Source organism: Cebidichthys violaceus, unplaced genomic scaffold, assembly GCF_023349555.1.
Source record: "Cebidichthys violaceus isolate CVI_PGR_0920_01 unplaced genomic scaffold, fCebVio1.0.p SCAF_20, whole genome shotgun sequence".
Classification (NCBI taxonomy): Eukaryota; Metazoa; Chordata; class Actinopteri; order Perciformes; family Stichaeidae; genus Cebidichthys; species Cebidichthys violaceus.
In genome coordinates, this window is record NW_027176373.1 from 6788821 (window position 1) to 6812400 (window position 23580).

Consider the following 23580-nt stretch of genomic DNA (forward strand, 5'->3'; position numbering starts at 1 on the left):
CAAGGGAATTATGAAACCTGTCATTTTTACATTTCCCCTGCTCCACTGCCTGCGACGTCCAAGAAAACCAGAGGCCGCACCTTCATGGCGGTGTGTCTGAGGGAATACCAAAGGCCTTTCCAGGTCCCCCACACCACTCCATCGTCACGCTGGCCCTTGTACTTCCCTTTGCGGTAGAACTTCCCATTTAGGTTGGCTGCATGACATCTATAGATAAAAGGTAAGTACACAATGTCAAGGATGCTACATTTTCCTGAAGACAAAATGAAGCAATTCAACCTTTGTATATTTTTTAAAACAATTGCTTTGTGTTTAAAAAAACAACAGACAGAACAAAACTCACTACAGAAACTTAAACTGTATTTCCAGAAATGTGGTCATGCTTGTGCAAAATTCAAGCAGAAGGAAGACAACGCACAGAGCAATAGTGATACACACTAGGTTTTATTTAAAAGGTCTCACCTGTTGAACCACCAACCTGCCCTATTCTCCTCAGCACAGCTGCCCTGAAGGTAACGGTCATTGTCCTGTCGATGACCATCATCAGTCTTTCACCGTCATCATTTGCACATTGTCATTATGACATGATGTATTGGTAAAAAAGGGAAAGATGACTAACCTGATCTCTGGTGCTGAACTGCATCCCGCTGAGGCAAGCAGACCACTGCTCCACCATCCCCCCACCACCAGTCAGAGCATCTCCAGCTTTCCCACTATACGGCCCATACTGGAGACGATACTTATCCTGAAATAGGCATTAAGGGAAGTGATGTTTGTTGGGAATCACAGTTAGTCCTGAGACTAACAGAACTGTAAAACTGTTTATCTTACGGCCTCATCGGTGGTCTTGAAGTTCTCATAAAATGCATAACTTCTCTGTCCATCCCAGTCCATTAGATCTATCTTCACCAGGTTCTTACCTTCAGGGTAAAGAAATACAGGCAAGAAATGAGAAGAAGAAAAAAACAGCAAATCAGGCAGAACATTACAGAAAAATAAAATACTGCTTATAAAAATAGATTCTGGGAGTTAAATCATTTCTGACCCTCTGACAGTAGGGAATACATGTGCTCATTCCCCAACCAAAACTCATCATTCCACAGTTTGAAGTCACCAAAGCCATCTCTGTAGTCTACCCAGTCTCTAGAATGAGAATTAGGCAGATATATTACTTCACATGAAACAGCTGTGGACGTTCACCTACACAACACCTGCACTTTAATCTGACGCTTTGCAAGGATTTTGAGATTTATAATACTCCCATATACTGTACGTAGGCTAGTTTCTTTTCTTAAATACCTGTTGAAGTCAACTTTTCCATGCCGACGTCTCTGAAACACCGTCCACCCTCCTCCATCCTCCATGTCACAGTAGGCCAAAAAAGGTTCCTGGTGTAATTTGGGTCTGATGCGGTAGAAACCGCTTGGTGGTCTCAGTCTGTCAAACAGCTCAGAGCAGTCTAGAAAAAAAGCATTGAAAAGGCTTTAAAGATAGCTGATTATCATCCTCACCATTGTAACTCATAATACACTTACTTCATGTTGTATATTAGGAACATATATTATTATTTCATGAAATGTAGGCTATGTGCTGTATATTGGATGTTCCAAACTCTTACTTAAAATAAACACCCACACACTTATATGGGCTTTGCTTACCTTTGTCATAGACAATCAAATTGCCTCCAGGTGGAAGTGGTTTAATCTGTGTCATGTCAGAGCTGTCTAATGCCCCACTGTTGTTGTGGTTCACACCAGGGGCTGTGTCAGTTTCAGGTTTAGTTTTAGCCAAAGCAGGTTGAAATGGCCGGATGTATTTGTGCATCTGCAAGTGCTCAACCTGCCAATTCCCGATCAAGAGTTTATTCTCAAGTTTCCTTATGCTGCGCTTGAGAGCTGCCACCTCTGGCCCGCACGATTCCACTGCCTTTAATGAGGAAAACCGATTTCAAGTTAAACATGACATTTCTAACCTTGTTTTAATACTAGAGGGGCCAGCAAAAACATAGGGCCTTACAGCAGGCATCTATGAAACAGGTTTTTATTTATATTGACTTTCCGGACTTTCTAGGAATGATAGTTTGTTTACAGCCCTGCCTGCAATTTATGTTTTTTGAACCAAGTGTTTTCCATTGTCAATGTCAATACAAAAATAAAGATACTGAAACCCTTAACGAGTATAGGATAAGCTACATACTGACAACGGTGTAGAAGAGGCCATGGTCGGGCACATCAGAGCCAACAACAGCAGCACTGCCATGACTTTTAGGAAAAAGTCCTTTGCTGCTATATCAGTCTGAAATGTTAAACACAATAAGATACAACAAATACTACAATTCTTCAAGCTTTCTTCAAAATATCTGCAGCACAAGCCTACCTTCATTTCACGAAGTCTCCCCTTGTTTGCTCTGGGTTCAGCGTTCTTTTCCTCTGAAAAACATGTCAGTATATTATTTATAGGCTGGGCCGGTTCTGCATGGTCCACATTAGAGGATCCAGGCTGACCAACCTTGCCAAACTATGAACTCCAGCCAGTTTGACGTGTTCCTTCTCCATCAACAATTATGGTATTTGGGATGTGTAGCTGATCCCAGACCTGCAAATGTCCACATGGACAGAAAGTGTTGAGAGGACTCCATTTCTTAAATACCAGAAGTACTGCTCTTTGTATTTTTCATATTTTCTTTTCTTTCAAAATTTGGTAAACAAAATCATTCTAAAAATGTGCATATATACATCCATGTTCTGCCAGAGTACGCCCTAAGGACATCCAGTATTGTCTTCATTAAATAGAAATCAATGTGACCCTTACAGCGGGTTCAGGTGAACATGTGCTGAACAAGCTTTAAAAAATCGCCCATATATCCTACATGTTAAGAAAAAAAGCTGTCTGGGTAGGCTGTAGATATGGCTCCCCCTACTGTTTGTAGTCGGTGGTAAATATGTATGTATATATATATATATATATATATATATATATATATATATATATATATATATATATATACACACACATTTATTTGAATTGACATAAATTTATCGTCATTTTTGTCTGTTATGAATATGTAATTTTCCAACCATGACTTTGTTTTTAAGCACTTAGAAACCCTGGTTTTGAAAAGAACAATTCAAAGTACAAAAAAGTACAGTTACATACTGGTGTAGCCTACCGGTTATTGTACTATCTCAGAGAGTATTTTACTTTTAATTTAGGATTTCCCTGGGGTTTTGCCAAAGTTGATCTTTTTTTTAATGGTTCACCTTAAACTGAAAAAAGATATATTACCACAAATGCAAATTATTTGCATGTTTTTGCAAATAAAAAGCAATGCGTTTGACATACTTTTAACGTTGTACGTTTGCAGCTATACTTTGAACGCGCGTTGAATTAAAACCAGATGTTCCAGAGGAGGGAGGTGTGAGACGACTGTAGCCCCTTTTTAAGTTTGCTTACAAAAGCTCTTCACATGACGGTTACGTTAAGGCTCGGTCACTTTTCGTGTCAAAGAGGTTCTGAGGAGGAGAGATGAGTAAAGAGTACCGAGGAAAAAGAAAAAGGGGCCTGAGCGTTTTTTCACTGAGCTCCAGGAAGTCCGAAACCGCTACGTTTGCAAAAAACGAAGAGGAATAGTGGATGGAGAGAGCGAGAGAGAGAAAATCTACCCGGTTAACCTTTGAACCGTCTTCCTTTGTCCTCACAAGGAGAAGTCACAAGACAAACTCCCGTATAATTTCACGAATGACAGTCCATACGGTAAGCAGGCGGCGAGAGTGTATCTAGTTTTTGAGGGACTGCTGTAATTTGGTTTAAACGGATAAACAAACAGTCTAAGGAGAAGAAGGGACTGTGGGAGGGCTCTCAGCACAGAGGACCTGAAACGGGTGGTGTGTGTGGTTAAATCTTGTGCTTTTCATTTTTCTTAAAAGGTAATAATATATTGTGGGTTCCTCATTTTCTTAAGGAATTTGCACATGTGTTGCATCATTGGCTATACCTTAATCTGCACACTGGTTGCTAGTTTAGTTCTGGGAAGCACTAATGCACTCCTGGATGCTGATTAGAAGTTTGATTCTAGTGTTTGTCTTTCTTTCAAAGATGCAGTATTTTATAATCAGGACAGCACTAACACGTTTTTTGTTCTCTGGCTTGTCTCTCATTTTTACACTGACTTTGGAGCAACATGCTGAACAAGGGAGTTTAATAATCATGGGAGTTTAATCTTTCAACACTGTTGTTTTCAAATGCAGAAACTACGTGCTCAGAACAAAGCAATAAGGAAGACGCACACATCATGTCCTCTGTCTATTTCAGTCCAGGGTCGGATTCAGGTGTAAATGGGTGAGGATTGTCATGTTTGCTGTTTCTTTTTATGTGAGTGTGGTGATGTGTTGTTGTCTTTTCTTTTCGGCCTGCATATTTGGAGGATTGTTATCTCTCTCTCTCTCTCTCTCTCTCTCTCTCTCTCTCTCTCTCTCTCTCTCTCTCTCTCTCTCTCTCTCTATTAGAAACATTGCAAAGATGGAGGATGCTAAAGTTGAGATTGACGATGGGAAGGATGAAAGTGTGGTCCCAGACACAATGTATCAGTAAGTTCATAAGGCTTGGACTGCAGACAGTTTTATACAACACTCATATTCAGAAGGAGCATATTTAGTGGCTAACTTTCTTTTATCCTTTGCAGCAATATCCGGAAGAAGATAGCACCTTTAGTTATGTCCTTTGGATTTCGGTAAGTCTGCTTTGGGAAGTCTTTTGGAGCATATTTGCCAATGATGATTATTTTCCTTGCCTGGTCGTGTTTGATGGTTATTAAGCTTATGTCTATTCGTCCAGTATATTTGGCGTGATACTGATCCTCGTGGACTTTGTGCTGGTGATTGTGGACTTATCCCTGCCTGCCAAGAGCAGAGAGGTTGGAGATGCCTTAGAGGCCGTGTCCCTCACCATCTCCTTCTTCTTTCTCGCTGACGTTCTCCTGCGGGTCTACGTGGAGGGGTGAGTGAGTGTAGCCACTTCTAAAGCGTACCTTTTTTGTGAAGATTTAGTTAATTGTTTTCTGACACTGTGTTAGTAGGGGGATAATTCAGTCACTATTTTGTGGTGTGGCTGTATTAGATATGCAATATATTGTAAACTGCACCAAATATTCATATTATTTTACCCATGCCTTCAGTTAATTCTGCACAATTGCTTGCTAGTGAATGTTGGTTAAATTTTTTTTTAAATTTTTTTTTTTAAAAGAGTGACTCAAACATTCCCGGAGTCCACTGTCAGCAGAAATCAAGTGCGATTAGCCGTTAGACAGGAAGTTCTGAAGAGGAAGCTTGACAGGAAATGTATAGCATGTACGGGGCTGTTCCTTGGGGAACATAATGAATATCGCTGATTAAATACTTTCTACTACAGTAATGTTAGTTTCAGACACATACTATTATTTGCACGTTAATTGTCTCATGTTGTGTCTTTATAGGTTCAAAGTTTACTTCAGCTCCAAGCTGAACATCGTAGACGCTTGTGTTGTGGTAATCACGCTGGTGGTCACCATGATCTACACCTTCAGTGACCTGTCAGGAGCCAGCCTCATCCCCAGGTACCTGCTTTCCCAGCTATTGCTAGAAATGGCTCACACATTTGTGTTAGACATTGTGTGCATTTGTGGTGGATAAAGACTTATAAAATTATGGAAGAATTTGAGACCTCTGCAGGATCTGGAGGAATACTTGGATTTGGGTATAAAGGCTTACGTTTAGTACCTGAAGATTAATTTGTAATGATCCACAAATTGATGTTGCTTTAATGCCCCACACACTCATAGCCCACCCACACAGGTGTTTTCACTTATGTTGCCTGATTAGACCTTTTCTCAGGTGCAAACTGTGCTTAATCAACATCTCCCTCAGTCTCCTGTTGGTTTTGTTGCACCTGTTAGTGTGCGACCATTTAGTCCAAAGAGTTCGGGGACACCATGTAATTCCCTAACAGCCAGGGTAATAGAAAACAATTACCCTAAAACACCAGGGTAATTGAAAACACCTGTGTGGGTGTGTGGGGCTATTATTTTATTTAAAAAAAAAAGCCTAGATGAAGAATCCTGCTGTACAATAGCACTACCAAATTTTGGGGACCCTTTCGGAACAAAAATATTCTTTCCTTTTCCTGTTTACTGTAAATATGTTGCAAGGATAAAGACAATAATAATAGTATTGCTTCAGTGGATTCCTTTTTATTTTATAATTATATTATTCAATTGTGATACACAATTCTTATATCCAAACTTTTCAAGTGTTTCATTGAAAAATATTATTTGGTTTAATCCCAGACTGAACAATATACAATCAATGCAGTGAACATCAAAAATAATATTTAGCATTTTGGGTGTACTGATGATACTAATGTAATATTTTTCCACCATATTGCCGAACCCCAACATCACACTACAGTACTTACGAATAAAATTGGCCATATTTTATTTTAGTAAAAATTTGTATTTTTTTAAGTACCTTTTATAAATAAATAAATGTTGCGTACATTATACTCGATGTCATTAAGCTGTTAATGTTTGTTTAATGATTCACAAGTATATATTTCTTATTAATTCTTCATCAGGGTGGTGACGTTTCTCCGTTTCCTGAGAATAATAATCCTGGTGAGGGTTTTCAGACTGGCTGCTCAGAGCAAAGAGCTGGAGAAGGTCACCAGGAGGATGGTAAGATCGTCACCATGGATGCGTAGAAAACTGTGAACCTCTAATTTAGTTAAGTTCATCGGAGTCTTCAGGAATTTTTGCAGCGGTGTAGAAATAGTTTGCATCAAGAGAGAAGAAGGATTCTTACTTCCTGATCATTGACTTGTTATTTTTTTTTTCAGGTTTCTGAGAACAAGCGGCGTTATCAAAAGGATGGATTTGACCTTGACCTTACCTATGTCACAGGTATATGTTACATGCTGTGTAATGCCAAAAATAAATATAGAAAAATTACACCCTTTTTAAGAAATGGAACATTTGTTTGCATCTTAAACCCACTTCTTTAGACCGCGTCATCGCCATGTCTTTCCCCTCCTCTGGGAAGCAGTCATTCTACAGGAATCCAATCAAGGTAATTCTGACACAACCAGAGTACACGTTCGATAGCTTCAATCTAATTACACTCACCAATATCAAAATGAATCCATTCATAGGCACCATTGTTACAAAGAACTTCCAACATAAAGTAGACCCACAGACTTCACACGCACACCTCAACAGGAGTCTTAACCTATTCCTCCTCTCTTTCTGTGTAGGAGGTGGCGAGGTTCCTAGACACTAAACATGAAGGCCACTATAAAGTTTACAACCTATGCAGTAAGTTGGCACCTCCTCTCGTCACATGTGCTGCATTCAACTACACAAAACAAGTTAATCTCGTGTTTTGTTTCCAGGTGAGAAAGGCTACGACCCCCAGTTCTTCCACTACAAGGTTGAACGGGTGTTCATTGATGACCACAATGTCCCCTCATTGGAGTGAGTAACATTTTCTGTTGTGATGTGGCTTTTTTTTATTTATTCCACCCCTCTCTTTTTGTTGACACAACCACTATGATTGGTAGTGTCAATAAAGTTTATCTTATCTTATCACAGGTATGTGTACTGACTAAGTATTCTGAACACAGGATGTATCACTAACTACCATTACGAGTTGTCCAATAGTTTGCCAGATTATCTCAATGTCTCAATTTGTTGTCTACTACTGTATCTGTCTCAGGGACATGTTGAAATACACTGCAAATGTGAGGGAGTGGATGTCTGCTGATCCCAAAAACATCATTGCTATTCACTGTAAAGGAGGGAAAGGTGAGGCCACCGATCCCGACTTTCATTGTCATTTTGTGAATTATTTGACCTGAACAAAGACAGTTTGGTGTACAGTTGCTTAAAATGTGTAAATGTCACTCTTAGTTTACCTTCTACTGCTCTCTTTCACAGGTCGCACAGGTACTATGGTGTGCACCTGGTTTATTGACAGTGACCAGTTTGAGAGTGCAAAGGTACGTCTCTTTTAGTTTGAGAGTTGTTAAAGCGAGGGTTATTGAATCAGCAAAACTTTTTCAAACCTTTTACTGATAATAATTTCTGTTTGTCCACCAGGACAGTCTGGAGTATTTTGGTGAGAGGAGGACGGACACGAGTCAGAGCTCCAAGTTTCAGGGAGTGGAGACGCCCTCTCAGGTTAGAGCAAGATACATAGAATAGAGGCATTTATCGAGAACTTTTACTATTGTAGTACTATGTGAAGAATTAAAAAATAAAGTCTGACTGGCGCCTCCCAGAACTTTTAAACTGGATGACAGAAGGGGTGAAAGCAACAAATGGAAATGACTCACTTTTCTACAAACAGGAACTATTGTCATCAAAATAGGTACTACAATCCCTAGCAGTAACATAATTTACCATATATAATGCACATACACTATGTATCATACATTTAGCTATAAGCGCGTTAATCTTGACAGTTAAGTGAATTGTCAGAAGAGAAAATGAATTAGTTTTCCTTCTTAAACTACAGACTCTGTTTGAAGATGTTTTTTCTGTGATGTCTGTGTGAACCACAGAGCCGGTACGTGGGCTACTACGAGACCATGAAGACCAAGTTCAACAGACAGCTGCCTCCACCTAAAAGCCTCACGATCAAGAGCATCCGCATCCACTCGATAGCAGGTAAACCCAGCAAATACCAAGTAACTTTATGCTTTACATATCTTTGTTCCTGTGTTAATACCTACATTTTTTTGTTGTTGTTGCTTTCACCCAGGTGTGGGTAAAGGTGATGGCAGTGATCTCAGGGTTAAGATAATTGTGAAGAAAGAGCTGGTATTTCAATGCGTGTGTGCCAAACAGGACAACTGCACAGTGAGTCACACACTCAGCACATGCACTCATCGAGTCATATTTATTTGTTGAATGTGTGAATGTTTTTTTTTTTAGGTGTTTCCTGATGTAGGCAATAATGCAGCAGTCATCAGCCTACAGAATGGGCCTGTGGTTGAAGGGGATGTGAAAGTCATGTTTGAGTCCAGTGCTGTGAGTGCTTTCGTTTACATCCACAAACTACATACAGTATGTAAGTAACACTGGTGATCAGCTCGAGTGTCCTACGATTCTCCTTTGTGTTCATGCTTCCCATTAGGGTCTTCCAAAAGGATACGAAGATGTTCCGTTCTACTTCTGGTTCAATACGTCTTTCATAGAAGACAACAAGTAAGTCTTGATGCAATGGTTTATTTAGCTCTTGACTCGATAGTTTTCATATACCGTTTTGACGTTAGTGCCGACTGAACTCTTCATTCCCTCCACAGGCTGTTTCTTCCCAGAGAAGAGCTGGACAACCCACACAAACCGAAGATGTGGGACCTGTACAAGGAGGACTTTGGTGTCACCATGCTCTTCTCTGAACCATAATGAAAGATGAACATGATTAAATGGCTTGTTACAGTTGTGCTTTTAATAATGGACGCCGAGCAGAAATTGGTAGATTGAACACTAACTCAGCAAATGAATGAGTTCATAGAAAAGCTTAAAACTACTTCTGTTCAAATGTATGATTTTGAGGGTAGCGGAGTCCACTGAATCAAATCTTGTAGACTGCAGTGTTGCTCTGATGAGTTGTGGCTCTTAAACTGAAATGAATAGAGGGGTATGTGGAAGAATTACCATTAAATGTGTCTTACAGTGAATCAGTTTGTGTGGTGACTATTTTGGGTGTCCTAAAACACTTTCACGTTTATGAAATCATGCTTATAAGTTGGGCTGTATTTGACGGTCCATTTTTTTAATCTAACTTCCCAGTCATCAATCCCTTCTGAAGTATTTAGTTGATTTGAAACTGTTTCTAATACACCATGTCTAGCTACTACTGAATGCAGTGGTTTGTTAGAATGGCTGAAAATGTTCTGAGTGAGGAAACCACAGTTACACACAGGAGACATTTCTCAGTTTCTGCAAGGAGGGGATTAAGTCATCTGTATGAGACTTCTTGCCATTTCAGAAGGATAGGCAGCAGCTAAACAGTTATTCATATTACAATATATAAAAGCAGTCAAGTATGCTTTGAGAAATTTCACCAAGCTCTACCAAAAAAAAAAAAGCATTCAATGTGTCCCCTCACAGAAGACAAAGTAAACAGTATTAGATTACATCTTTTATTCATAATTTATACAATCTCTTAACATTGTTGCATTCTTTGTCATGCTCATGTTACACCACAGGCCACAGACTGAGAGCTGATAGCCTTCCCATGCTCGTCACACTTTGGGTCTATCAAACCTGAAAGTTAACTAGCCAAACAAACAATTAAAGTGCAGACAGCATTAAACCTCAGAGGCTAAAACTGTTCCTCATTTAGTTTTGAAGTCGTTTGAGGCAGATCGTGCTCCAATTTAAAGTAAATACTGTACTGGCCTAAATCCCCACAAAAAAGGTGCCGATGAAGGAAGTCAAAATGACAGAGCAAAGCTCAAACCTGAGCTCCATTATTGCACCACATTCAATTAAGCATTTGCTTTACAAAGCGTTGTGGGACAGCAAGTACTGTGCTACAATTTACAAGAAATTCTGTATCTTGAGATTAAGTTCAAGCTATTCTTTAGTAGAGTCACAAGATTGTTGCTAAGGAGAGATATATGTAACAATTTTTCCTGATACAAGGCACCAAGTACAATAGAATTGCAAAAATCATGACAAAACAACTAAACTCCGGCAATTTTGTGCATTTCAAGTAAACAGAACACCGTTCAGGACAATTTCAAGCAGTCTTTACGAAATTGGCATTGCAAAACAGCAGTTGACAAACCCAAAGTCAGTTACAATCACAATCAGATGTCTTTGTAAAAACATGACTGATAACTCAAGACATAACTAAGAGTTCTTCGGACATCTCAGGTTCACAAAATCCACATCAACCGTCAGTAATGAGTAATAGCTCTCGTGACTTTTCTACTAAACAATCCTTGTTGAACAACCAGCAAAAGAAAAATACACTTTTCGGCAGAATTTCAGATTTGGTCTTTTTTTTTTTTTTCCCCCCCTCACCCAGACATTCAGTCCAAACCTCCTCTGGTCAACAGAGGGTTTTTCTGGCAGCCCGTGCCAAGTTTCCTTCAAAACCATTGACAAAGTCGCACTGCTCCAGCTCGTCATATCGCCCGCTTCGCAGAAAGCAGAGCAAAGTGGTTTTGCACGTCTCCTGGCAGGGCGCCGACACGTGTCCTTTAAATCTTAAGTACCAGAACTTTTGGAAGACCCGGTCGTCGTTGATAAAGGTCCGCAGCATCCCGTCGTAGTCGGAAGGGAACAGACTTGTCAGACCGTAGGCCTTGGTGGCACGGTACAGCAGCGTCCATTTGGGGTTCTGTTCCGGGCTACTCGGTGCTCCTGGACTGTGGTTGGCCTCCGTGAGGTTCAGGATGTAGGTTTCATGGTCAAGCACCAGCCTGGAACTGCCTTTGTAATTCCCATCCACATAGTAGACACGGAAACCTGGAAAGAAGAAAAATATTTAGCTGCGTGTTGCTTCTGAAATGTTGGGAGGTCAATGAACTAGTTTATGAACTCACCTGGGTTAAGATTAACGTAAGTAGTGACACTGGGCGCAATGAATGCCACTCCCAGTGGGCGGGTCATGGTTGCCTCGTCATAAAACATTTGGAACTCATCGAGGTGCGTATGGCCGAAAAACTGTCCAGTAACTGTACTTTCATATCTGGAGGAAAATACAGAGGAAGTTAAACAAGAAAGAGAAACCTTTACAACTTCTCATCAGTCACATGCAGCAGCGTTAACCACAGTAGGTCACTGAACTTTAAATAGAAGTAAAATATACATTGATTAACTAAAGCCGACACACAAAACCACACGAAAGATCCGATCTAGCCATAAAAACAAAGAGGAAGTGAAACAAGCGCTGCTCGTTCAGCGTTCACAACTTCATGTCCTCTGCTCAGTAACAGCAAGTAAACAGAAAAAGATGTGCTGCTCCTCCAATTGTCTTCACTGCAGCAATTTGGCATCTTTAGGTTTACATGATCAGTGTAGCTACCTGTTGAGAATGTGGTAGTAGTTCCAGCTCCAGCTGCCAAGACACAGGCCAGGTGGAATGTGACCAATTATATGTACCTAAAACAAAATGTTTTAATTAAAAACCAGCAAATATAGGGAAGTAAAATGGCCATAGAGTCTTTACCCACATCTAGAATGCAGCACATGGCTTGGGTAGGAACTGGACCACACTAACAGTTTGATTGGTTTTACAATGTTTAGTGACCCAATGTCTTCAGTCCTTTTGTTTTTGCAGCTGTACTCACCTTCTCTCCCTTGTCCTCACTGGCCTGGAGAATCTGGACCAGCCACTGCAGCTGATTAGCGGGATCAGTAGAGTTCACCATCAGCCAGAAGTTCTCTCGAGCACAAAAGTTCATGTTGAGAGAGACCACCCTCAGACCGGTCTGAATCTCCATTGTGTAGAATCCTCCATATCTGAAAAATACATCAAGAGACGTAGCTGAAGGACGCAAAGTACACACGCAAAATGAGACCACTTCCGATTGCGAAAAGTGGGAAGTAAACTACAACAAATTTTTTTAAATAAAAGTGAAAACATCTGACTAAAACAGCTCATTATCTAGAACAAACTTTGCTTTGTCACTTTTTAATATAACAGCACTTACGCCTCATCTACAGGGTGACATGACCGGCAGCGCAACATCACACAAACATTTTGATGTTAAAAACATTTACTTTAAAGTCTTCAAAGCCTGCTTCGGTAACCACTGTGCCCATTCCTCTGCCATTGTATCGTAGAGCCAGGAGCAGGATCTGTTGCCATGAACGAATGGTGGGGGGAAGCTGTTCACTGGCGTGCTCTCATGGTTCCCTACAGCAGGGTACACCGTCACATTGGGCCCCAGGTGTCTGGACAGAAGACGGGAGCGAGAGTCAATAGCTGTTTGCATCAATTCTAGAGGCCTGTACTATGAAGCATGATTTGGGTTAAGCGGGACAACTTAAGGTTTAACCACAGCTGTGGGACCACTTAGCGTGATTGCGGAGTTAGGGTTTGTGAAGCCCAATCGAACGAGATATCCTCAGTATGTAAACTGGCTTCGTAGCACAGGCCTCAAGTAACACATGACAAAGCAGCAGCAACATCATCATCATTCCCAATGTTATCAGAATGTTTTGAGTGAAATTCCAAAAGCATTACCAGTAACATGGTTATTCTATTTAAAAACTAGCTAAGTGGTGAAGTTATCAGCAGTAATAGGCAGAGTACACATCCACTATGTTATGTGTGAAAGGAGCAATTCTGTTTCTCTTACATCAAAAATACTCATTGAATCCTAAAAGGAGAATTACTTGTGGATGAGCCTGGAGACGACCGTAAGCTCCGACAACTGCTGTTTCCTGGTCTGAGACCAAACATTGTGCGCTGGTATGTCTCCGGTCCAGTAGACCCAGTCCCAGGGTCCGTCTCTGGCGACGTTCTCCAGGAGGTTCTCCACCGTCCGTAGCGGCAGATCACACTTACTGTAGGTTCCCCAGAACCCGGCCTCCCTCTTCCGCCAGCTGGGAGAGCCCGAGTCATTTCGACAACACAGGGGGTCCTTGCAGTCTCCGGCACTGCCGGCTACATACTCCTGTCAGTGGAGAGGGTTATATTTAGAAGCAGGGCTTGATCCAAAGCCAAGTCAGGTGACCAAAAGCCTACCAATTTCTAGTTAGTCATTCCAAATTTCCTGAGAAAACAGCAACTTTACTTTCAAGTAAATCAGTAACTTCCACTTTTGTTTTTTAGAGGGTAGATTACAGTCCTTGAATTTATACTGGCTAACCTCTCCATGACACTCACCTGGTCCCAGTGGATGTCCGTTAGAAACAGGACCCTGCTCTGTGGAGAGCCAGGTTTGGGAAGAACGGGTGGTGTAACAGGGGGCTTGGGGACCTTCGGCAGGGTGATGTTCCATGGGGCATAGATGTCAAACTTGCCACAGGAAGGGCCCACGAGCAGGGCACACGCTTCAGTGGGCCACAGCACGGACTGCTCCAGAGCGCGGATGAAGTCGTCCCGGAACAACTCCGTTATTTGCCGGCACACCTGCTCGTCAGCCAGATGGAGACGAGTACATGCCTCTCCCACTGCACGGGCCACTCGCTCTTCATTCATGTTAGTCTAGGAGAGGTAATAAAGAGAGCAGGTGTGCAAATACAATTAAATAAGATTACTTAAGGTCAACAAAGAGATCATATGATCAAGATGTCTCAAGGATGTTTTTGTGCTAACTCAGCAATACAGTCACAGGGGGTTATAAAAACATAAGATTAAGTGGGCCGTCTCCATATAGGGGCCTTAGTGCCACATTTGATTGCACATTTAAGCAAACCTGTTTAAAACAGTTAACTTATAAAATAAACTAAAGTGGCAAACATTCTTAGTGGTAGAAATGATAATGCAGTACAAATCAAACACCACCAAAAATACAGAGTGACCCTTAAATTGAAGCAACACCTCTTTTAGCAGTTGCATGTCAAATTTACCACCATGTAAAGATAAGTGTTACAGCAGCGATGTTTTATTAAAGTGCATTACTTTAAACTAGGTGTACCTACTAAACCAGCAACTTGGTCTAACAAGACACCCTATCAAAACCACCTTGCTCATAAAAAGTAGCTGTGTTTTTAAATACATCATTACTTATTTCTAGCATCCTCTTTAGTAGCCTGGGTGAGAAACATGCTCAAACATTTACCAGCAGGGCGACATCGAGGATGGTGAAGACCGCTTTGCACAGGGGGCAGGTGAGATTCCTCCAGTTAAAGCCCACACTCTGACGGCTAAACCGCTCCAGGAACACCATGACGGGCTGCTGCGTGGTCGGTGCCGGATGACACGAGCCAAACAGCGGCCACGAGAACACTAGAGAGCAGGCTAGGAGTCCAAAGCAGGGCAGCAGCGCGGGGAGCTTCATCGTCCTGACTGACAGCAGGAGTCCTCCGAGAACTGTTTGCTTTCAGTCTGAGTGAAGGAGAGGAACAAAACAGAAGGCGAGAAGTGTCACGGAAGTAACACTCGGTGTAGTTTAACACTTCAAGTTCAGAAGAAATGATTCATTACACCCACAAACTTATTTGAAAAAAGGGCTTCAACACAAAACCGGCAAACCGTCTGCTAACAAGGTCGCGAAGCTAGCTACTCTTTCGGCAATGTAACGTCACGTTACCTCAAAAAAAAAAAGTGCAGTCCGGACGGTGTTCGTCGTCTTCTCAGGAGATTTAAGGCGGTCCCGTTTCCACTTCGACAAACTGTAACGTTAGCCTGCAGGAAACAAAGCGTCCTGTCTATCGACGGGACTCTGCTTGTTGTGAAGCGTGGAGCTCTCTGCTCGGTCTTGTGAAAGGCACAGACAGTCAGCTGACTCGTCACGTGACACACTTTTTTTTCTCGTGAGCAAATTAATTGTAACTTTCTGCAGCTGGTAGATCAATTTAGTCGCTTTGGAGAATGCGTTGATCTTTCCACCCCCTATTTTGGCAGTAACTACTCTCATTTTGCACCAGTTACACCGTTGCTTAATCCAAAAACAGTTTAACTATACATTCCCAATTTAAACTCAAATGTACACCTACCCCCACATACCCATATACAGCATCCCAACATAATCCGTCGAGATTTAATTTGTTGTGACACGCCACTAACTCATGAAAATAGGACAATGGATCCTACAAAACTATTAAATCATTTGTTCTTTGAGAAATCTGCATCCATAGCCTGTGAGCTGAGCTCGAAGGTTCATTATAGACATTAGAAAAAGTGATTTGACAGTAAATTTTAAGCACAGGGTCCAGTAACTGTACATTTCCTGAAGCTTTCAGCCCCATCTTGTGGCCTTCATCAGTGGAGTGAGCGTGCTCAGTGGACAACTGAACTACCAACTGAATTGTCTCAATAGAAAAACTCTATCCACTGAAGAAAGCCACAAGATTTGGCTGAAAACTTTCCAACAATCGGCATAATTAAAAAATAAATAAACAAAAGAACAAGGATTTGTCATAAATATAAAACATTTATTGCATTGGTATTTGCTAACGTGTATAAAAGCATTGTTTACACACATGTCTTTGGATCTGTTTGTCTGAATCATCGCTGACACTGAATATAATCCACACTGGATTCAAAAGTTTGCCAATATTCCAGTGAACATGTTTCAGCCATAATAAAAGAGCTATAGGCGAAAGAACATTTATACCTCAAATTTAATTTATACAAGAACAGCATTATAATACGTATTGTTTAAATTGTGTAGCGAAAGTGGTCTCTGACATTATTTACAGTGGCTTAGCAGATACATTATTGAAGTGAAGTGGTTTGATGATTAACAAAAACCCATTGTAACAGCAGTGTACAGATTGCTGTGAAGGCATTCACTTGTCTTGCATCTTCTCCAGAATGGGGACGATCATGTCAAACTTGGGTCTCTTGGCTGGGTCTTCGTTCATGCAGAGCCTCATCAGCTTACAGATATGAGGGGAAATCCCTGGTGGAATGGTTGGCCGAAGACCTTCGAGAGCCACCTGAGGAATACAGGTAGAATACAGAAATGTGGGTGTGGGAATACAGACAAGCCAGTGGGTAGATACTGTAAATACCACACCCTCTTACCTTCATGCCTATCTCCATGTGTGAGAGGTCAGCGAAAGGGACCTCTCTGGTAACCAGCTCCCACAGTAACACAGCAAAGCTCCACATGTCAGCAGATCTTCTGTTGATGTCTTCAGGCCTCTTTTGCAGGGCTGCGAACAAGAGGGAGAAGGAAACTCATAAACATGATAGAAAAAACTCATTTGTTTGTTTGTTTTTATTCTGTAACACGGGCAACACACCACATGACTACCACTTAACTGGGACTAAATTATAGCATACAGCATGTTCCTTACATGACTCATAAAGTCTGAGAAGGCATTATGAGAGGAGGAAGTAGGTGGAAAGGAGGAGAACAAAGAAGGAAAAGGGGATACATACCTTCAGGGGCCATCCATGCTGGGGAGTAACTACGACCAGGACACTGGAAGGAGAACTTAGCATCTGCCATGCTTACTCTGGCTGTCATGTCCTCATCAATCTGTAAATCAAACATCTGGCTCGTCAATGAGTCACAGGGTCACCTTTATTGAGAGTTGCTGTCGAGGCAATAATAGACTCAAATCGTTTTGCTAATATTTGTGGACAGTAAAGTAGTGTCTCACCATGACATGCTTACTGTTGAGGTAAAGCCGTGAAACCATTGGTTCTAAGGTGTGAAGGAAAGCCATGCCGCTGGCAATGTCCAATGCAAACTTCACTGCTTGGTTTTGGTCAACCACCAGAGCTGAGGAAGAGGAAGAGGAAGACACAGGAGGACAGGAGAAGAAAGTTAAAAGTAGGATGGGGTGAGGATGGGTGTGCGATGTTATCCATCTACAGTAGCAATCCTCAGCCAAGTCATTTCCACTTTGTATATAGATTCAAGTACATACTAGTGCCCTGATGCAGGATGTTGAAGAGGGATCCGTATGGCATGTAGTGGGTAATGACGATGGGGTGAGGGGATGGAGGTGACTGACAAGCCCCAAGAACAGGCAGAATGTTTGGATGAGAAAAAATCCTATGGAGACAGACACAGAATGTAAATGTTGAAAGTACACAGTAATATGTATTTCTCAGCTGATTAGGAATAAAAACACTTTGCTGTTGGGAGGAAACCCCATCAAGGAAAACCCATTAAGACAGGAAATGTCCTAAAAAAGTACCCATGCACCACATTTGTATCATCCTTGGCCCTTTAAAGTTAAAATGAAGCTCTTTAATTTTTACAGTGCATGTCAGATTATACGTTGCCTCAGAATTCTTCAGCATATACTCATCCCAAATGCTTTCATGTGTGCTACAATTCTTAAGAGAGAGCAAGAACTGAAGCCAACATGAAAGCACACTGCCAAGTTCTTCCAATTCCATACTCAGCCTTCCTGCTGCGGGTTCATTCTTTGAATCGGCCTGCTCAAAAGCTTTCTTCAATTTTGTCCTATTAAGGTTTTGTTGAGTTTGTTTTTTTCTGTCACTTAAAAGTTGGTCAAAAAAGTTTGCATTGATTAAACAAGGCCAATTTATGTATTATGTTGAAATGCTTCCCTTTATGTTTTTTTTTGTTTTTGTTTTTTTACACTGTTGGATCATTTTATGTTGCGATTTGTTTCATACAAGAACATTAACACGACAAACAGAATTACAAAATACTGTTTCCTTTCTACTATGATTGATTTAATCCCATGTCAGAATGGATTTAATGTTTACGGTGATGGAAGGCGGTTTGTGGAATTTGTTTTTCATATTGTAGAGCAGAGCACATCACACACATTAGACAGCTGCCAACAACTGTTTCATCACAAAACCATCCACAACCCATTTCCTTGACCTCTAACAATAAAGAAAACCTTCTTCTTGTTGCACAAAAATCCTGCAGCAGGATCCTAAATCCTCTTTGACCACAGACACTCAATCACATCCATCCTCACATTGGCACTATGTTTACCAGGATGCGATAGTCAGTCCAAATGCTCATAGACTACATATGGTTCATACAAACAGCAGAACCAAATGTATTAGCCTCAGTTTATGCGAACAAACAGATTGATGACATGCGAAGCTCATAAATGAACCCTGATATTTATATGTTTTGTGCAGACACCACAATAAATGCCCTTAAGAGACAACCAAAACCACCACCATTCCCTTTTCATTGTTAGAAAACTGATGTGTAAATTACCTGAGTTTTGGATGCTCCTCGTTGAAGTCTCTGCTCTTCCTGGTGGTCCAGTCTCTCACCTGAAGCACCTTCACTATAATCTCATCCCCTTGCCACCGACCCTGCCATAACTGCAGACAGAGCACATAGCCCAGTTAACAAGTTGGGAACTGAAAAGAAATAAAAAAAGACTGAAACAGTAGTAAACATAGAGTGCAACTGACCTCTCCGGACTGATTTTCATTGATCTTTGCCAGGAGCGAAAGCTGCTTAAAATCAATACCAGCCTGTTTGTTGAGGGTACCATTACCTGAAAGAGCCAAAACAGGAATAATCAAACATCCTGATGTGATGTGATAATTTGTTTCTTTCATGAGGTGAATTTTACTCACGAGGTCGTGTTCGCATGGTTCCCTTCCAGAAAGTTTCCTTATAGGGTACCTTGGCCATACTCTGACCCATTTTCTCTGCCTTTTCTACATAAAAGAAAGAACAACACAAAAATAAAGAGGGGATCCTTTTTTATTTTGCCAATATAATGATTTACTTTTCCTATGGAATAATATAACCTGTTAAAATACCCATAAATGACCTCTGACCTTGAAGCAGCTGTCTCAGGTGAGGCTTGGCCTTGTCCAGAGGTGTCTGTCCATACCTGTTACATACACACACCTGGGCACCACTGGTCACCAAGTCCTAAAAAGAAAGCTTATGATTTTTGTTTTGGGTTAAAAGCAAAGACACTGACAAAAAAGTGCACTGTAGTGTCCGTTTCTCCCCAGAAGAGGGCATTTTCAGCCAACAGATTGTGCTAAAAGAACATGAGTGTGTGTGTGTGTGTGTGTGTGTGTGTGTGTGTGTGTGTGTGTGTTGTACTGCACCTCTGCCACTTCGTCTTGGCCCCAGAAGCAGGCGTAGTGAAGAGGTGTGTTTCCGTGCTCGTTGACCGTATTGGGGTCGGCTTTGCACTGAATCAGCTGGCATTCACAGGTCATAGTGTGAGAAAAATTAGCAACGAAGCAAGTTTCCTCCCCTCGGACAATGTAAACAGAGCGCGAAGGGTCCAGTTGTAACCGTATTGTGTGCTTACCTTTGCCACAATGTCTCTATGTCCGTGACTGGCGGCGAGATGTAATGGAGTATCATCTCCACGGTTCATCACATTAATACGAGCACCTCGCATGATGAGCATGTCAACAACTCCGCTCCTCCCTTCCCTGCATGCCCAGTGGAGGGGGCTGAAGCCATGGTCGTCACTAAAACACAAGACACAGGGTGAGAATGAATAGCAAAGAAGCATGTGTCCTAAACTTAGAATTAGACTTAGAATGTTTTTCAAAAATGACAATATTTGGAAAAATGCGTAGGGTGCTGTCTTAACAACTCTCAGCATTTACCAGAGGCAAAATACTCTCTGTGTGGTTCGCTCTTCCTCTACCTACCAATCTTTATTTAGACTTGAACATGTTTCCTCGTGCCCGTCTGACGACTGGCCTAGTGGTAAATATGTCCGTGCAACCTGGAATGCCTGCTAACATGTGCAAAGACGCAGACAGCGTCTTAAATAGACGTTAAATTTTAAATATTAATATATTTAATTAATATAAAAATAAGATATTTTAAATATCCATTTAAAATTAAACTTAAAAATTTAAGTTTAAAATAGCACCGCTGCCGTCTACAAGGAGCCAAGCTACCACCTATGTGTTACTGGCCCCTTCACCCAAGTGACTCCTTCACATTAGCTGACCCTGGGGCAGCTGCTGGGGCTCCTCACAACTCCCCGCGAAGCCACAAACTCTACACTCTGTGTAACAACAAACCTCAAGAGGGCTTGTATGTCCTGTAGGAAATAGCTGCAGTACTAGCTCGCACTAAAGTGAAATAGCAGTTAGTCGCATTCTCGGTCAATTCGGATCCAGCACTGTGGACAGACAGTTCATAGTCAGACTGACCCTGTGTGCTATAAAAAGTAACTCGGGAACGACAGAGTGGAAAATACACAGTGGAATCCTCAGCTTCACATTCCCTGTGAGTCTCCCTCTCTCTTCTTCCCTGTGTCTTCCTGTGGTCACTCGCTCAAATACACACACACACACACACACACACACACACACACACACACACATACACACACACACACACACACACACACAGCTCCCAGGGGAGATCTGAAATGGCATTTCATGTTCGTCTCAGTGGACTCCCTCTCCAGTTCCTACTTTCAGCTTCAAAATTCGGGGGAAAAGCACATTTTCCTACCAACACAACGCTAACTACAAATGATTGGATATCCCGAAAGAGAAGAAAGACACAGACACAGTTGAGTCTCTTCATATTAGCAGCTAAAGCCGGCCTCCAGCATAATGACTGGTCTCTCAGATGTTTATGTGGGACTGCAACTCGCTGCCTGAGAAGCTCTGTCAGCGAGGGCCTGGCCCTGTATGGAGTTGAACAGAGGAAATGGCCTTGGCTGTTGCGTGGTTGGCTAGCAGCACCGCAGCCCTCAAACTCAATGTCAACAAACTGCACATATATGGCCTGGCCTAAGAATGAGATAACAGAGGTCTTTAGCAGTGAGGTCTTGTAGCTCCTTTCTGGCAAGGAAATTGTGTTAACAGGCAGAAGTGCTCTGATTATCCTAAACATTGCTATAAAAATGTAATAGGGCTGCAACTCATGTCCGTTTTTAGTTTCATTATCACTTATATTTTGGATGAATTCATTATGTTATAATATAGCCTATATGTCACAAATTATAAGAAAAAAAAGAAAGCACATTGCATTGAGTGACATCTTCAAACTGGTTGCTTTGCTTGACCAACAGTATAAAACTCCAAATATTAAATTTTAAATGATTATGTGATTATTTTCTTAAAAAAATCTACTAAATCATTTCAGCACTATAATCGAAAAGTGTCTGTGTGATTTTCGGGATGTGTTTTAGCATATATTCTGTTGCCGGAGTCATAAATTGACGTCATGGCACAACCTCCACAAATCACCCACTGCTTTTAGACACGCGCAGTTTTTGGGGATGACATCATAAGGAAAGAAATCCAAGAAGACGAGGGAAACGATTGGACTGGAATTACCAAAAGCTGGGTGATGTTCGGCAGTGTGTGGAGTTGCAGGGAGAGCACAATATGGAAACTATTTGACCACCTCTAATGTGCCAAGGACTGCTTTGTACGCACACACACACACACACACACACACACACACACACACACACACACACACACACACATAATCACACACACACACCAGCACAGACTCACTCACCCGCCATACCAAATGTGGTACGTTTGCTATAAAGTCAACCCCATTCATTAGAGGGCCGTACTCAATTTGTTACTGCACAGACTTTACAGCGAGACTCCAACATCCAAGAGATGATGAGGACGGTCGTCTTCAAAGCTTCGTGTGTGTGTGACTGAAGTGTGTGCAGATTAATCTTCTTACCCCAAGTTAAGGTCATTCTCTGTGTTGTCCAACCACAGGCGAACAGCAACAGAGTTCCCTTCTCGACACTGTGTGAAGATGTCGTCCATGGTTATGCTGTGGGTTGCCTCTTTTGACTGGTTGCTCTTTCTATCTCTTTTGAGATCAGGAACATGTAGCCTGCAAAAGGTGTTATATAAAAGACTCCTTTGTGTGAGAGAGCTTGTGTTTTCCCTCCTGAAAAACTATGGAAAATACATAAATTTGTTCAAGTGATTTTGCTGCGCACCGTACATCTTCCAGGAGGACCATTTTTGCCAGATAGACAGACATCACTCACTGTCTCTAAGTTCACTTATATTAAGTCAATGTCCATAATGTCAAATTCATGTGTTTATTATCCTCAAAAGAGCCATGTGTGAATAATGTACTTAATGTTTTGTCTTTTAGCCTACGGTATCAGTATATTCCTAAAACAAATCCATTAACAGTAACTTCAAGTCATTGCCTCATGATTGTTAAATGCAACATTTACTCCATCTGCTGCGCAAAGAAACATAAAAAGCCAGACAGAGCCCATTGAAATGACAGTATGAAAGTATGAGGTAGTGAAATAGCTGTACATTCCCACATTTCCCCTTGGCTCTGTCCACCTCCGTTGAAATCGGAAGGGCTGGCCTATTGGATCACTTTGAAATCTATTGTTATAAAGTCAAAGTGAATTTGGACATCCACAACAAAACTTCCGCAAACCACAATGGAAACAAAACTAGTTAAATAGAAAACCGTTCTCAGAACTCTTACCAGCTGCGAATCGATCGGTTTCTTCTCAGTTTCTTTTTTTTTTTCTTCCCCGAAAAAGTCGGTCGTCTCCTGAAATTTAAGAGCAGAGAATAGTCGGTCGGAGTCCACGCCCCGCTCCTACGAGTTGATGTTGGCTACTGGTGAGAAGTTAGAGGAGCTCTGCTACTGGCAAGCCCAATGTCCCGGGACACCGACATAACAGCGCCCCCTGCTGGGGGCAATGCAATCATGCTATACATCCAGCGGCACAACTGCACGGGGCCGAAAATACCGAGCTCAGGTGTGATGGCGGAGGAGGTGTATAAATCATGCATCTTTTACTGAAAATTGTCCCTATACAAACTACATGTGTTCCAAATGCATGGGAATGAAAAATAACCTGCTAATCAAGACGACGGTCACCATGTATTGGAGGAAAAATAAATTATTTGTCTCCTTGCCGTTTACCATCACTATAATATCTGTGATTCGTATTCTGTATTTGTATTAATTAAACTATCCATCAGAGGGAAGGCAGCATTATGG

General features: G+C 41.5%; 4 protein-coding genes across 6 annotated transcripts; 1 reads left to right on the top strand and 3 right to left on the bottom strand.

Moving 5' to 3' along the window:
• Positions 1-26: 26 nt before the first annotated feature.
• fgl1b (fibrinogen like 1B) lies at positions 27-3426 on the bottom strand. Its single transcript, XM_068716570.1, has 11 exons — positions 3343-3426; positions 2509-2595; positions 2377-2429; positions 2197-2295; positions 1659-1926; positions 1300-1459; positions 1046-1143; positions 832-920; positions 620-745; positions 463-527; positions 27-207 (listed from the first exon to the last, which is right to left on the bottom strand). Exons 3-11 carry the CDS (start codon positions 2380-2382, stop codon positions 27-29), a joined length of 1092 nt encoding a protein of 363 aa, XP_068572671.1. The 5' UTR covers positions 2383-2429; positions 2509-2595; positions 3343-3426.
• A 120-nt stretch (positions 3427-3546) lies between these two features.
• Positions 3547-9711, top strand: tpte (transmembrane phosphatase with tensin homology). 3 transcript variants are annotated; one of them, XM_068715918.1, is made up of 19 exons: positions 3547-3753; positions 4248-4338; positions 4506-4586; positions 4682-4729; positions 4834-4995; positions 5471-5590; positions 6607-6706; positions 6868-6931; positions 7033-7097; positions 7282-7342; positions 7420-7501; positions 7743-7831; positions 7964-8025; positions 8126-8206; positions 8590-8695; positions 8790-8887; positions 8963-9058; positions 9165-9235; positions 9334-9711. In XM_068715918.1, the coding sequence occupies exons 2-19, from the start codon at positions 4292-4294 to the stop codon at positions 9434-9436; spliced, it is 1536 nt and encodes a 511-aa protein (XP_068572019.1). In that variant the 5' UTR covers positions 3547-3753; positions 4248-4291; the 3' UTR covers positions 9437-9711. The 3 variants fall into 3 exon arrangements, with proteins under 3 accessions (XP_068572019.1, XP_068572017.1, XP_068572020.1); XM_068715916.1 differs by lacking the exon at positions 3547-3753 and adding an exon at positions 3760-3926; XM_068715919.1 differs by lacking the exon at positions 3547-3753 and adding an exon at positions 3760-3884.
• Positions 9712-10162: 451 nt separating this feature from the next.
• On the bottom strand, positions 10163-15361 carry smpd1 (sphingomyelin phosphodiesterase 1). The gene is made up of 9 exons (XM_068715920.1): positions 15250-15361; positions 14779-15044; positions 13881-14201; positions 13388-13668; positions 12770-12943; positions 12337-12508; positions 12072-12148; positions 11590-11735; positions 10163-11512 (listed from the first exon to the last, which is right to left on the bottom strand). Exons 2-9 carry the CDS (start codon positions 14995-14997, stop codon positions 11094-11096), a joined length of 1809 nt encoding a protein of 602 aa, XP_068572021.1. The 5' UTR covers positions 14998-15044; positions 15250-15361; the 3' UTR covers positions 10163-11093.
• Positions 15362-16072: 711 nt separating this feature from the next.
• On the bottom strand, positions 16073-23184 carry ilk (integrin-linked kinase). Its single transcript, XM_068715921.1, has 13 exons — positions 23056-23184; positions 22273-22431; positions 19898-20063; positions 19689-19784; positions 19407-19503; positions 19200-19283; positions 19032-19117; positions 18829-18938; positions 17543-17670; positions 17273-17394; positions 17049-17148; positions 16689-16819; positions 16073-16600 (listed from the first exon to the last, which is right to left on the bottom strand). Exons 2-13 carry the CDS (start codon positions 22359-22361, stop codon positions 16451-16453), a joined length of 1359 nt encoding a protein of 452 aa, XP_068572022.1. The 5' UTR covers positions 22362-22431; positions 23056-23184; the 3' UTR covers positions 16073-16450.
• Between the last annotated feature and the right edge of the window lie 396 nt (positions 23185-23580).